We start from the raw sequence: 14,599 nt of genomic DNA, 5'->3' as shown, positions 1-14,599 counted from the left end.
CCAACCTGCACTTGTCTTTAAAATCTTCAACATAACATCCATCAGGGTTAAACCGAACCTGCAAACCCTGCTCAATCATCTGGCCAACTGAAACCAGATTCTTTGTTATGTTCGGTACATGAAGTACATCTGCAAGGTACTTCACTTTGCCATCCTGCATAGACAATGGCACATCTCCAATGTGGGCAATTGGATGAGCAGTGTCATCCCCTGTTTCCACAAAACCTGGTCTTTCCGGGTTTTTCATCTCCTTGAACCACTCCCCATGACTTGTCATGTGGTTCGAAGCGCCTAAATCCACATACCATACATTATCTTTTTGTGCTGCATCAACATTTTCAGACATGGCATTCACAACATGCTGCATAACAAACAACCTTTCATTATCCTCATTATTTCTGCTTGAGGATGCATAGTTGTTTTGCTGCACTTTCCCATTTTGCATAGTTGTTTTGTTGCACTTTCCCATTTTGCATGTCAGCCTGCTTCTTATAACATTCTGACTGCACATGTCCAGGCTTACCACAATAATAGCATTCACGTGCATCATTATACTGCCTTTGCCAATTTCCACGGCCTCTTTGACTCCCCCTGCCTCTGAATTTGCCTCTTCCACCTGCGTGTTGTTGTTGTTGTTGATTCTGGGACTGTTGTTGTTGTTGCTACTGCTGGCCATAATTCTGATTACCTGTTCGGCCACCTCCTTGACCGCGTCCACGGCCTCCTCTACCTCGTCCTCTTCCTGAACTCATGTAGAAGGCCTGTTGCTCTGAACTGTTTTTGCTTTGTGAAGACTGTTGGTCTTCACCCAAGTTCTTCTCTTCGATAATCAGCATAGACACCAAATCTGTAAAGTTGGGAATGTTTTCCCGAGTCTGAATAGATGTCTTAAACGCCTTGTATTGTGGCCCGAGACCACGTAGACAGACTTCCACCTTGTCATCATCATCTACTGACACACCAATAGATGCAAGGGATTCCACAATACCCTTTATCTTCAACGCACAGTCATTCACAGACATGCTCTTTTTCTCCACAGTATGAAGTTCATTCTTCAACTGTATCTTACGTGCCTTGGTATTTGTTTCATAAAGCTTTACCAAGGTGTCCCACGCCTCCTTGGGGGACTTGGCATCCTGAATGTGCCCAATCATGGTGTCCTGTATACTAATGAAAAGCCAATACATTACTTTCCTAGCTCCTTGGTTCCAGTCTTTAAACTCTTTCACATCTGCAGCAGTGGTATCTCCGATGCCTCTTCATGCTCACCTTCTATGTAGTCCCAATAGCCTTTTCCCATCAAGAAATTCGTTAACCTGAACCTCCAAGCATGGAAGTTATTCTTATCTAGCTTCTCAGCCACAATCTGTGTTATGCCATCATTAGACATCTTGCCAAACACACAATTTTACCAGAAACTGCACTCTGGTTTTTCTGCACAAACTGCTGTATTTTCTGCACAGCGGTACTGTAGTACTCTCAAATGTCACAACCAGTGACTTCAATGTGCATACATACACCTAATGGCAACTGTAGACCTCTTTGCAGCACCCACAGTGTCTGCACAGTCAATCTGTCTTCCTGCAGTTCTTAAAACAGAGTTCTGCAGAGAATCGATGACTTACCTGCAGTGTTCGAAATCGCCTGCTTTCTGAAAAACGGAGGTCCAGACGCGCCCGAAACGCGTTTTCGGCCCAAAATTGCAGTCCGATAGGACTATATAGTTGCCCTATAGCTTTACTCCCGCGAAGAAAGCTCCTCAATCAGAGACCGTTTGCCGGTGCCTCCCGTAGAGCTCCCGACAAGGGTGTAGTCACCAACACAATAGGAAAGAGTAGTTGAAGCTCTTACCCTTGTACCGCTTCCTGTGGTTCTCTTGCTTGCAGCTCAGCCCTTAGCACGAACCAGGCTCTGATACCATGAAAAGATGCAGGGGGGAAGAGAGCTTGAGCTCTTGCAAGCACACACACACACACTCACAAAACCCTAATAGAGAACACACAAGGTGAGAGGCTGAAAATCTTCTTCTTCTCTACTCAACACTCAACACACCATATACAAGAATAAGAGTACACACAATATGAAAGGTACTCAACCAAATACATACACGGGTTCTCTATAATGTGAACCCGACTAAATGAGCTGGCGCTATAACTATGCCAGTCTCTAGAATGGCTGTCACACAGCCTGTCATCCCACTGGCCGCATATCTCCCATGATCTCACCAACCATGCCAGTGGTGTAAGTGTGGGGCCTATCCCCCAGGCGGGTCATCAGTGGCCACCGCCTCACTAGACGAGCTCGATATCTCAACACCAAATACCTTTGCAATTTTTGCCAAAGGTTTAAACATGGCCTCAGCACCTGGATTATCTGGTCGATAAAGTTTTCTCTTTCTATAGGTGTAGCATTCCTCTTCACTCCAAGTCATAAAGAGAGAGAGGCTTTCTTCTACATGATTTTGCAAAGCTTTCACCATATACAATACATTATGTTGTATGGAAGTTGACCAAATGCCTACATTGAACCTCCCCAACAAGGCCTTCAAAAATTCTATGTATTTTGAAAAGTCAATGGACATTTGAAATCTCAAAAAAAACATTAAGGATGATGCACAAAAGAGGTTTTCATACATGAAGCCAAAGGTGCTATATATCATTGAACCACATATGCAAAGATATGTTGTGAAGTTAGAATCTCTAGTTTTGACACAAAATGATGTTCATTAGGATCCACATCATGTAGCTATCCTTTCTTATCTTCATACACCTATACTCGTCTATCACTATGCTTCCCAATGTGGATTACATCTCTATGTTTGTCATAGATGATTCAAAAACTAACTCATCTCAAGCTCTTTCAAAATAATATATGCTTCCTAATGGTCTGCATTGTCTAGCTTCACAAAGCAAGTCTCCAATATTTCTTCACTTTTCTCTCCTCCACCATTGCAAATTCCTTCTATCTCTAATAACGGGTGAACTGGTATATGTGCAAATATTTATTTATTAGATCCCATCAATAATTCTCTATAAATGTCTTAAAATTGATGGAGTATAAGAACAAAAACATACCTTGCAAATATTGTAGTTTAGGTGTTTTATCTCTCTGCATAACCACTTTTCGATTGGGATACTTTTATTCCATCATCTATAGCAAAGAGAGCAGGTTGTTTATTTACCAAGTCACTACCACTTAGTGTTGATATGATATAAGATGCATTCTAAAAACTATGGTTATCATCCTACAAAGAATTCAGCCAGGTGACTAAAAAATAGTCATCCTCATTAAAACTAGAATACATACTTCGCTTACAAAAAATAAAGTAAAATTTATACTATTAAGGCACCAAGATCTCTCTCAATAAAACTTCACAAAGAAACATGATTGAGTTTAAACACATCAATGTTTCTATTAACTATGATGACACTTAGCAAATGATCTTGATTACAATACAAATCCCTCAAGAAATCTAATTCAACATTTAGTTTAATTTAAATAGTTGTTAATTCTTCCCTCCATAGATGTGCGCTTCATAAAAAATCATTGCATGCATAATAGGCTCAATACCTCTTGGTGTTGATGTTGTTTCATCATTTTATTTGACTTTTTGGTGATCAAAAATGACTTCCTTGATCCACTTTCTTCTTGGTTTTGAGAGTTGAATCTACATGATCCATCTCTTGATCTCCATCTACAAGGCAAGAAAAAAGACTTTAACTTGGGTACTAGCATATATAAAAAACCTTAATAGAAAAGCATATATGACTAGCTCTACCTTTTGTTTTTGCATCTACTCTTTGCAATGACTTAGCTTCATATTCATCTTAGAATTCATTATCACCCTCATCCACATATTTTTGTTTCTCATTTGACATGGTATTGTCATCTTCTAGTGCATCTATGCCTGCAATGTCTTCCTCATTAAGGTTAGGAGCCTCTCTTCTCTCCTAAATTTTCCAACTTTTTCACACCACTTAGTCAGAGATGCATCTCGCTCCATTAGATTGGAGCATGTCACCTTCAATGATCCTGCCTTAGCATCATCCACCATAGTTATGGGAAATATATTTTCTTTTATTAAGGAGGGATTTCACAAGTGCAACCCCTCCAATCAATACATCAATGACATATTTGTGCTCTATGCAAAATCCCATGATGAGAGATCTAATGAACTCATGATTTTTGAAATCAGATTTAAATTTGACCTTCTTTTTCTCTTCCTCGCTTAAAAATAAACTCCATGAAATGTGCACCTTTTGGGATTGGTTGCGAACCTTTTCAATGGTCTCAAACATGTCCACCTTTTGGGATTGGTTGCGAACCTTTTCAATGGTCTCAAACATGTCCACCTTGCTTATGAAAAGAACCACAACTACAACTCCAAGGGTGCGACTTGTCCAACTTTTGGAGCCACCCATGTCATAGCTTCCTATCTTATAATGGAACTTCAAGACTACATTTGCCACAGCTTCTAGAAGTGTTCCAATCGTTGTAAAGTCTATAAACACACCAAGAATATATTTTAGTTCTGTAATGAGGTCATTCAAACCTTCAATGAGAACTTTAAAAGATTCCAGAGTCCACAAAGTTGGCCCCTTTCTTCGAATGTGGGCATCCAATACTGCTAGACCAAAAGCAACAGGATGGATTTTTCTGATCACCTCTTTGATCTTCTTGATGTCCATGCCAATTGTTGTAATTCTCCATGGTAGTTCCTGCTCTTCAAAAACCTGGCTAGTTGCTTTTCTGAACAAGTAAAACAAGTAAGATATTACTATCTTTGGCAGGGATAGGGTGACTTTTATACGATTGAGCGTATCTTTTACCCAATCCATAGACCAAGAGCATAATTTATCATACTCCTCCTCCCCTATCTGGTATGTGTTACAAACCTCTTTGCTATCTTCAAGTTTGGAGGATTGTATTTGGGTTTGTTTACAAGTGGAGCACTCTCTAAGAAAAAGGCCTTCTTTGGTGGCTCCATGCCTACACAATAATTTTGAAAATCAAATAAAACAAGGATAGTAAAGACCATGAATAGTGAACATTTGATTGAAAAGAAAAGAAAATTATGAAAATAAAACATGTATAAACTTGAACTTCATGTGTAGTTGTCATCAATTATATATATTATTACAAGAATTGTGGTAGACCCAAGTCTAAGAAAAGAATCATGACTATGTATGGAAGTGTAGGGTATGAGTTTGAAAGAAAAGAACAAAGTTGGAGCCTTGATTGTTCTATATGTTTGTGGACGAGTCAGCTAGGATCCTGCACATGCGTCCGAGGTCAGGTGTGCATTTTCCTGCACATGAAGCAGTGCCAGTCCGCACTGCGAGTCTCCCTTTGGAATGACGTTAGTGGTTCTGTGTATTTGGTATGATATTGGATGCCAGATCTCTGTGTAGACATGTAGAATTTGCATGTAGAGATGGGGCCAGCCCATAGGGCTCTACCCCAAGATTATTTATGTGGGCATGGGAGAGGTGTAGAACCACCCCCAAGGGGCCAGGAGGGCCCCGGGTGTGCCAACCAGTCATGTGATGGGCTGGAAGGGCTGTCGGCGAGCCCTAGGGCCTCCGGACAGGCAGCCGACAAGGCATCAGGCCCTTTAAAGCCTGTCGGCCAGGTGTGGGGCAGCCAACACAGGCTGCCTAGCAATCCATAGCCATGCGCATAATGGCCAGCCTTCATAGGTGTGAAAACAATGGGATTTTTTAGCATTAAATGCTATTGCTGCTGGTCGTGAGCTTTTTCAGCAAAAAGACTCCTGCATAACTAGCTGACCAGCAACCTGAGGGAGTATATAAAGCCCAGCCATAAATTCAGGTCATTTCATCTCATATTTCACAAAGCGCTGCAGCTACTCAAGGGCCCGGACAATCAAGGGAGAAGCTAACGCAAGGGTGAAGGTCAAGGGCAGAGATTCATCACAGCCAAAACAAGTCAAGTCAGTCTTTTATTTTCAGATTTGCGTCATTCTAATAAAAGCAAATACACCATTCGTGGTGGGGACCCCACAATACTGTGTCCTCTTCTCTCCCTCTCTCTCTCTATTTTCTGCACATCTACTTTCAATTTTGTGCGTTATTCTCGTTGTGAACGATTGCTGATTTTCTGAGCATTGAAGTTATTGATCTACCCCGAACCTTCCGCATGTCACATCTTTACGATTGATAATTTTATCAATCAATGCATTTGTAAGGGTGTATTCAGATCAATGATGGTATACCATGGCCAAATTCCTCCATCAATGCTGATTTAAAACATCTATAGCTTACACCCCTCCAGTGTGACAGTCTCTCCAAAGTTGATAATTTCCTTTTAAAAGAGAACTTAATGGGACTCGGAGCTTTGAAGATAAGAAGGGTGTTAGACTTGCTATGTGCCTCATGCGATATTTGCACTCATTTAGCTCGTACTCACTTGGAAGTGGGCTTGGACCTGCCAATGTGTAGGGGATATGCACTGATCTTTCCCTTGGAGGTAGTGCCTGTGATGGGGTCGAAATGAAGTCATCACCTATCATATCGGAGAAAATATTGTGGTGACTATGATGACCCATGGAAGGCCAACTTTCACCTCCCACACTGAGTCCTCCTTCACTGCATTTAGCAATGTGAATCTGGTCGGCAACAAGGAACACTCTCTTGATTGGTGCACATGTAGATGTACCCAATTTTTTGTTCCACACCTTTTCCTCTCAAAAATAAAAACCCTAAAAACCATCATCCTAGAAGGGCAGCAAAGTTCATCAATTTTGTTAGCATTAATATGCATAGTGCCTAATGACATATATATAAGAGACATGCATAGTAATGTTACCCTGCTTTGCAGCTTTTTGTTGAAATCAATAGGAGTCTACTGCAGCGCAAGCAAATGTTTTTGAGTGCAAGAGAAGCAAACCAGTGATATCTTAGAGAAGCAAATCATTAAAATGTTTTTTGAGTGTACACGACATATTGACATCCTAGAGAAGCAAACCATTAATATCCTAGAGAAGCTTTAAGGAGAACAAAGTTCATTACTCATGTTGGCATTAACATGCGTAGATGACTGGCATCGACATTAGCTGCAAAAGATCATTGTAGTCTAACAAAGGGCGAGCAAACAAATCTTAGTATCCAAGTCAGGGCGAACAAACAAATCTTAGTATCCAAGTCATATTGATCCTGCCTCCTGCTGCATCAAAACAAGTGCACAAATTTATATATTATAGGTGATGCCAACCTCCATCAACTTCTTGTGCGGTATTTGAAGTGCAACTCTGCTTTTTCTAGAGATGCGCTGCAAGCAATCATAGAGGACATTCACAACAATTTTCTTTCCAATCCAAGCAGTCTGTGAAGCCTCTACCAGACTATTGCCAAGAAGGTAAGTCACTCCCTCGTCTCTTGCCTTCCTTAGAAAAGTTATCTCCTTGCTTATGTTTTCTTTCCTTTCCTCCAAGGTGGTAGTTGCAATGGTCTTTTTGTTGACCTCTTCATTTATTTTCTCCTCTGTCGCACCATATGCACTTATGTGGGTCGTGCTGTCTGCTGCACCATCTGATATTTCAACCTCCATAGCTCCATTTCCAGTAGCTCTTTCTTCATATCCTTGTTCCAACAGCTCAAACTCATCACCCTCTGTTTTGACAAATCTTTCCAAGCTCTCCATCAACAAAGCCTCGAAATCCCCATGCTCAGTTGGGGCATCCATGTACCCATACCTCACTACACTTCGATATATCTTATACTCCTTGCTGCCCACCCTTCTCACCAAGAACCTCTCCTCAGCTGGCACTGTTGCAACAGGCAAATGCTTCACACAGACAAACACTATCACTGAGTGTAAAGCCCTCAGGTTTTCCAGAAAATGATCAAATATGGGAGGCACTCCATGCACTAGCTGTGTATACATCAGTCCTAACCCTGGCACCCTATTTAGCCCTAAATCACTGTCTAATCTGCTCACTAACGAGGTTATAGAGACTTTGTTTTCAGATTCGTATTTGTATTTCTTGCTTGTGACGTACTGCCACACTGCCATCGTCACTACCAAGAAGGAAGCAAAGGCCAATGGCAGCCAGCCTCCTTGATCAAATTTGTACAGATTGGCTGTGAAGTAGAACATCTCAACAAGGGCGAAGATGGAGAAGAAGGCAACTACACGGTAAAGCTTCGTCTGCCATATCATGAGCATGATCAGGGTTAAGAGAGTAGTTGTCACTAGCATCACAGCTAAAACAGCAATACCTGCATGAGCAGAAAATGCCAAACATTTCAGAATCTGCAAAAAATAATGCATGCATAAGTATTCATTCATTTATCCGTACATATCAGTGCATATGGTTATATGTATACATAATTGTTGAAGAATCATAAAGTCAACATACCATAGGCGTTCCCAATATATGTTGTTGTCTTGAAGACAGCAGTGACAATCACACACAGAATCATCAAGATCCAGTTGATCTCAGGTATGTAAACTTGCCCCATGAACTTTGATGACGTGTGGACCACCTTCACTGTTGGAAAGCACCCAAGAGCAAGAGACTGCTCTACTATGGAGAATGTTGCAGATATCATGGCTTGACTTGCAATTATGGCAGCTGCAACAGCTACTACAAACATTGGCCAGAAAATGGGTTCTGGAAATAAAGAAACAAGGCATTCAATCAGCAAAAGGGTAAGATCTCAGTGTTCTAATGTCATGTTGTATAGGCATGTGCTTAAATTATTATGTTCCACCAGGCATGGATAGATAAAACCGCTTCTCTGAGATATTAGAGTTGTTGAAGTGTTGTTATCAAAATACTTGATTTCTTTTAAAAGTGTAGGATTTGCCTGGAATGGACTTGTAAAATGTTTGGCTAACATCCTCTGGATGCTTCAGAAGGTAAGCGCCCTGGCCAATGTATGCAGCTAACAGGGAAGGGTATACAATTGTGGTGAATGCTATCTGCAATCACAATGCCCCCATCAGCAAAATACAAAAAAAGCAAAGGAATTTATAGCTTGGAGCTGCACAAGAGCACCTGATTTGCAGCCACATGCATGGGTGCATGCTCACATGTGGGCACATGCTCTGCTACTCATTCACAACACGCAGTCATCCAAGGCATAGACTTGATGTTTACAATTGGGTACATAATACTAAATGAATAGCCTGTTTGCGGGGTACTCAACAGAAATTCATGTAAGGCATAAAGGTTAATGTGACATGGGTACGTCTTCTATATGTATTACCTGAATGGAGGGCACGGAGAAGTGTCCCAAATCAGCAAACATGGCCTCTGTACCTGCATTTTATCACAATCTAAGCATGATTAAAACCATGAAGAGCTGCATACATGATATTTTTATTAGGAATTTAAAGACTTGCATCCTTGACGTGGCCAGTGGTTGAGGCAATGCAGGGAGCTAACCTGTTATGGCTAGAACTATGCCGCCGAGAGAGATCCAACCTTGCTTTCCATTTCTTTTGAAATACTTGACAATATAGTAAGGGTTGAATGCTTTCAAAATGCTGGCATCATGCTTGTAGATGTTGTAGATGCCAATGAGACCGATGAAAGCAAACCATATGAGGACACAAGGAGCAAACAGAAATGCCACCTTCCCAGTTCCAAACCGTTGAAGGCTGAATAGTAGTACTAGAATGACAATAGAAATAAGAACCACATGATCTGCAATGTAACGTGCTTGTGTTAACATTCTGTTTTTTGAGTTGAGATTTAAAGGATCACTACCTTAGCTCAGGAATTATATAAACGAAATGGCAAGGGAAACCAGAATCATATCTTCAATAAAAATGGACTAGCTAATATTACAGTTCTTCTATTCCTTTTTGTTTAGTTTTTGGGTGGAGGTGGGAAGGTTTGCAGTTCTTTTTTCCATCCCAAGAAATAGAGAATAAGAGCTTTCACGCATTTTCATAGTATTTTAGTGTTCTGGGACATTGAAGTTAGAGCCTCTTACCAGTGGTCAAGCTTGGGTCCTTGGTTTGAATCCCATCTACTGCTGAGAGCACTGCAAGAGAACAGTTGTGTTTAGCATACAGTAAGATACACCGAAATTGATTTTGCAAGAGAGGTTGCATCGGATGTGTCATACGCCCATATTAATTTTTGCATCAGGTTTCATCAAAACAGTAGAAGCACATATGGTCCATTTGACATGATGGTAAAGACTCGTTCCTTTTTGTTTAGAGACACTCTGTAAAATGGTAAGCATATTGACGTTTGACATAAGTGTGTGTACAAAGGATGCACCATGATTTGGAATGATGGTTTAAGACAGCTTTGTTTAGTTTGGTAAATTTATTGAATTGTTTTGTGATTAGGGATTTGTTGGTTAGTTTGATAAGCAAAAGCGTACTAGCATGATAACTTAAAATATTCAAAGCTTGTGAACCACAGCCTGTAAAACTTATGAGTTCCAGCCGGCTGAGTTTGCCCAATTGATGCTTGAATGTTGGGAGTTGAATAGCAACAACCGTAATGCAGCTTCATTTGGGATTGAAAACCAGCTTGGTTGGATTGATACACTAGTTTAATATGATCTTTCTTTAAAGCTACATGGTTGGTGTGTGTTTTGAAATCCATGGGATGCAAAATAATGGCTTGTGCCCATCCATGCTGGCGTGCACGACTTGCACACAGACACACAAACACACCCATTTCACAAGAACTCAGCTTTGCAGAAGATGCACACGAACACACCCCTTTGTTCAAACATATGAACTGAAACTTTGCACACACCCAAAATTTTTCAAACATAAGAACTTGAAGTTAAGACGCTTACCAGATATAGCTGGTGTCAGTACACCATCTCCCATGACTGCACATGTACCAAGGAGGGTCACTAGCAGCAAAACCCTCTTGCCCAAGTTACTTCCTTCTAATGCCTCCTTGATTTTTGCCCCTCTCTTGGACTCTCGGTTGGGGATTCGCGGCTTATATCCGGACAGTGCTTCATCTTCCACTTGCTGGTTTTGAAGTTGGCTCACTTTTGCATGCCGACAAATAAGTGAGTAAAGCGCAAAAGTGCCACCTACATTGACATTATCATCAGAGCAATGTGAGCCCACATTGAGAAAGCAAAACTATGCATCACTGTTGAGGTGTATGATGACACTCAGCATGGTGGTAGTTAATCTAGAATACCTATGTGAATGATGGTACTTAGTCTATGCTATAGCATGGTTGAGGTATCACAGTCTATGCTATGCATGATGGTACTTAGTCTATGCTATGCATGATGGAGCTCAATTCATGCACTCTATGCTATGGCATGGTTGAGGTATCACAGTCTATGCTATGCGTGATGGTACTTAGTCTATGCTATGCATGATGGTATCACAGTATGCATGATGGAGCTCACTTCATGCACTCTTTCCTTATACTCACCATTTCCATTGTCGTTGGCCCGAAGCACGATGAACACATACTTGATGAGAGGAATGAGGGAGAGTGTGTAGATGATAAGGCAGAGTGCCCCCAGCACATCCTCCTTCTGGGGCAGATTGTTTGAATCCGGGAACGTGCTACTGTAGACATACAGGGGTGATGTGCCCACATCACCATATATCACTCCAATGCTTTCGAAGGCCAACCGAAGTATTAATGCTTTTGATAAAGCCTGCATTAGAGTCACAAGAAATCATCTCATGTCTATCGACCAACTGCCGATGAGTGCAATTCAATAGCTGCTTAACAATGGATTCAAACACTTATCATTAGTTAATTGATTGATTAGTTAATAGCTGCTTAACAACGGATTCAAATACTTATAATTAGTTAATTGATTGATTGAATAATCACCGAATAACCGCCTCGATACGAAGCCCTAATTAAACAATCACGAAGAGAGCGTGAACAAAACGAATTACCTTGGTAGAACCATGTAGTCCAGGGACATGGTTGGACTCCATATCCAAAGAGTCCAGTCTGCGGAGGGGCGTGTTGCGTCCATCGCTAGCAATACTATCTGTTTGCGCCATGGTTTATTGCTCTGATGATAGCTGCTGGAATGCAGATGAAGGTGGCACGTGATTTACCACATTACACTATGCACTTAATTGATTGAGCCCCTCTATGCAAGATAACTCTGCAGAATTAATTTTCTCGAAGTCCTCCTTAATTAGTAAGCTACCATTTCGTTAACAGGTATACTGAAGGCCGCAGCGGGCGGTTGAAGGCCCCCTCTTAATTTAAGCTATGGGATTCCAGTTGAGTTTATATTTGTATAAAGGTCAATGGATTATTTGAACCAGCACAAATTTTCTCGAGTTGTCTTAATCGTATGCCACTTTTTTTTCTATGCTTTTACACCTACTTGAGGACTTTGAATTTATGTATTTCTATGCTTTTTTTTCTATGCTTTTACACCTACTTGAGGACTTTGAATTTATGTATTTCACATTAAAGCACTGTCATGGTTGCTCGGCTACCAACACTTATAATCATGAAATACCACGGGTGTGCTGTGTCTTGGGTGGACTTTTGTAGGTTTTATTACCAAGAGTCCAAGGCCCTTTACAACAAAGAGGATTACCTTTCCTGCCTTTCCTTCCACACCCAACCATCATGCTAGAGGCACCTTTTCTTGGGCACCCAACCATCGTGCTAGAATTGAGTGGATGGGCCCACTGCACTCTTTACACAACAGAGCTACAAACTTGGAGTGCCCAATTGCTCAGTCATCTGCCACCTTGTGCCCAATCTTTTTGAGTTTCGTGGACATCCAATATTCCCCACCCTTGCTTGGGCACCCATGTAAGTAGCCAATCACATCTCAAGGCCCAAGGCAGTTTATTTCTAGCATAAATGCTCAAGCTTCATGGGCAGGGTTGTGTGTAAAGGGGGTGCTCAATCTTGCAACCATCCTATCTCGTTGCCCACAACTTGGGCATGCATGGAGGGTTGTTGGGTTGTGTGTATTAGGCCTAAAACCTCCTGTTGGGTTGTGTGTATTGGGCCTAAAGCCTCCTAGAAACCACCAATCTTTAAACCTTCAAATTGAAAATTTGAAGGCATTTTTTTAAAAAGGTTCAATTATGATATACCTAGGTTTTCATGACCTTTTTCGAGGGGGGGGGGATGTAATTAGCTCTAAGTGCATGTAATCTTTATGCAAGCAATACAACGAAGGATGCTTTGATTCTCTATGTGTTCGTGTATATATCTGCGTTTAGCTTTACTATGAGTTATATTGATTGAGTATACCCCGTGTTGGTAATCCACCAACACATATTTTAGATTCAATTGCATATAATTGGGTTTCATTTTCCTACTTGGCCTTAATCGAGTATAAATGTATTATATTTAGGCCAATTGGGTATAAGTAGGTTTAATTTGGGCCCAAATGAAGCTTACTTACCTTTAATTAGGTATAATTGGGTATAAGTAGGTTTAATTTGGGCCCAAATGAAGCTTACTTACCTTTAATTAGGTATAATTGGGTCTTAATCAAGTCTAACTTGGGTTGTGCTAAAATCCTAGGAATATTATGACCTTAAGTCCAATGATATATATGTTTAATCCATGTAGCCAAAAATTTAGTTGGGTGCAAGGATAGCTCGAAATTAAATAAAAAACTCTCTAGATATGTTTCATGGTTTTCTTGAGAGTTTAAAGGTGTTGATGTCAATGATGTTCATATGTTGAGTTGCTATCTACGAACTTCAACAAAGAAAGAACTCAATCAAAGGTGATGCAAACTTATTTCTAAAAAGGTTGCTATGATTGAATGCAATGTTGACTGTTAATTGGATAAAATGAAGTACTTAATGAAAATCATGTTTACAAAAGGTAGTAGTCAAATCCTAACATGATTGGATAAAATGACGTACTTAATGAAAATCATGTTTACAAAAGGTAGTAGTCAAATCCTAACACGTGCCACATCGAGGAAAGTGTTAATGTAAAAACTGTCTAGGGTGTTCAAGCTATAATCTTAGTGCGCAGACACCCCTGGAAAAGGTGTTCCATCTACCGAAAAGTGTTCGAGCTATAATCTTCGTGGAGACACCCCAAAAAAGATGGTCTAGACATGTACCATAAAACTCAAAGGGGTTTAGGAGAAAAAGGGTGAAGGGCATAGTGTAATTGTTTGGGGGGGTGAAGGGTCTCCAAATATGATGCCGCGTATAATAGATGATCACAATAAGCCCTACTAAGTGGAGAAGATGCACTCTCTCTTTATTTTTGTGGTGCTTTTGATTGGAACCTTGCGCTCACTTAATTTTAAAATTAGAGAAATTGCTATTGTGTATGATGACATATGGTACAATAACATATGGTTGTTGCAATAGACCTTCATCGCTAGTCTAAAACCCTTGCTTCCACCCTTCACCAAGTAAGTTGTCACTATATCTCATTTGATTGATTCATTCTCTTGTTGTGTTCCATGGCTTTAGTAGGCCTTTCCTTTTTCACATAGCCACTACTTCACCTTTTAAAAGACTTTGTGAACATTATCGAGAGATCTACTAAATAAGTAATGACCATTAGAAAAACTTTTCACCTTATTATAAATGGTCAATTTGCAGTGATGGACTTTGCATATCACATCATGCAATTTATGACATTAACTCTCGCTTCACTTTTAAA

The 14,599-nt window shown here is 40.5% G+C and overlaps 1 protein-coding gene across 1 annotated transcript; it reads right to left on the bottom strand.

The window, feature by feature from the left end:
- Positions 1-6,919: 6,919 nt before the first annotated feature.
- LOC147628606 (potassium transporter 5-like) lies at positions 6,920-12,225 on the bottom strand. The gene is made up of 9 exons (XM_086813803.1): positions 11,878-12,225; positions 11,396-11,627; positions 10,791-11,039; positions 9,966-10,016; positions 9,413-9,673; positions 9,234-9,286; positions 8,832-8,946; positions 8,381-8,635; positions 6,920-8,240 (listed from the first exon to the last, which is right to left on the bottom strand). Exons 1-9 carry the CDS (start codon positions 11,986-11,988, stop codon positions 7,210-7,212), a joined length of 2,358 nt encoding a protein of 785 aa, XP_086669929.1. The 5' UTR covers positions 11,989-12,225; the 3' UTR covers positions 6,920-7,209.
- Between the last annotated feature and the right edge of the window lie 2,374 nt (positions 12,226-14,599).

This window comes from Cibotium barometz, chromosome 19, assembly GCF_041138505.1.
Source record: "Cibotium barometz isolate CiBa-2024 chromosome 19, ASM4113850v1, whole genome shotgun sequence".
Lineage (NCBI taxonomy): Eukaryota > Viridiplantae > Streptophyta > Polypodiopsida > Cyatheales > Cibotiaceae > Cibotium > Cibotium barometz.
This window is presented reverse-complemented; position numbering and strand designations above follow the sequence as displayed.

Excerpts from the sequence above, each read along its gene's own strand:
- LOC147628606 (XM_086813803.1), bottom strand. The coding sequence starts at position 11,988 with ATGGCGCAAACAGATAGTATTGCTAGCGATGGACGCAACACGCCCCTC. Across the intron at positions 11,040-11,395 it reads GGCCAACGACAATGGAAATG|GTGGCACTTTTGCGCTTTAC; the intron begins GTGAGTATAAGG and ends ATGTCAATGTAG. Across the intron at positions 9,674-9,965 it reads GGACCCAAGCTTGACCACTG|ATCATGTGGTTCTTATTTCT; the intron begins GTAAGAGGCTCT and ends GTTACATTGCAG.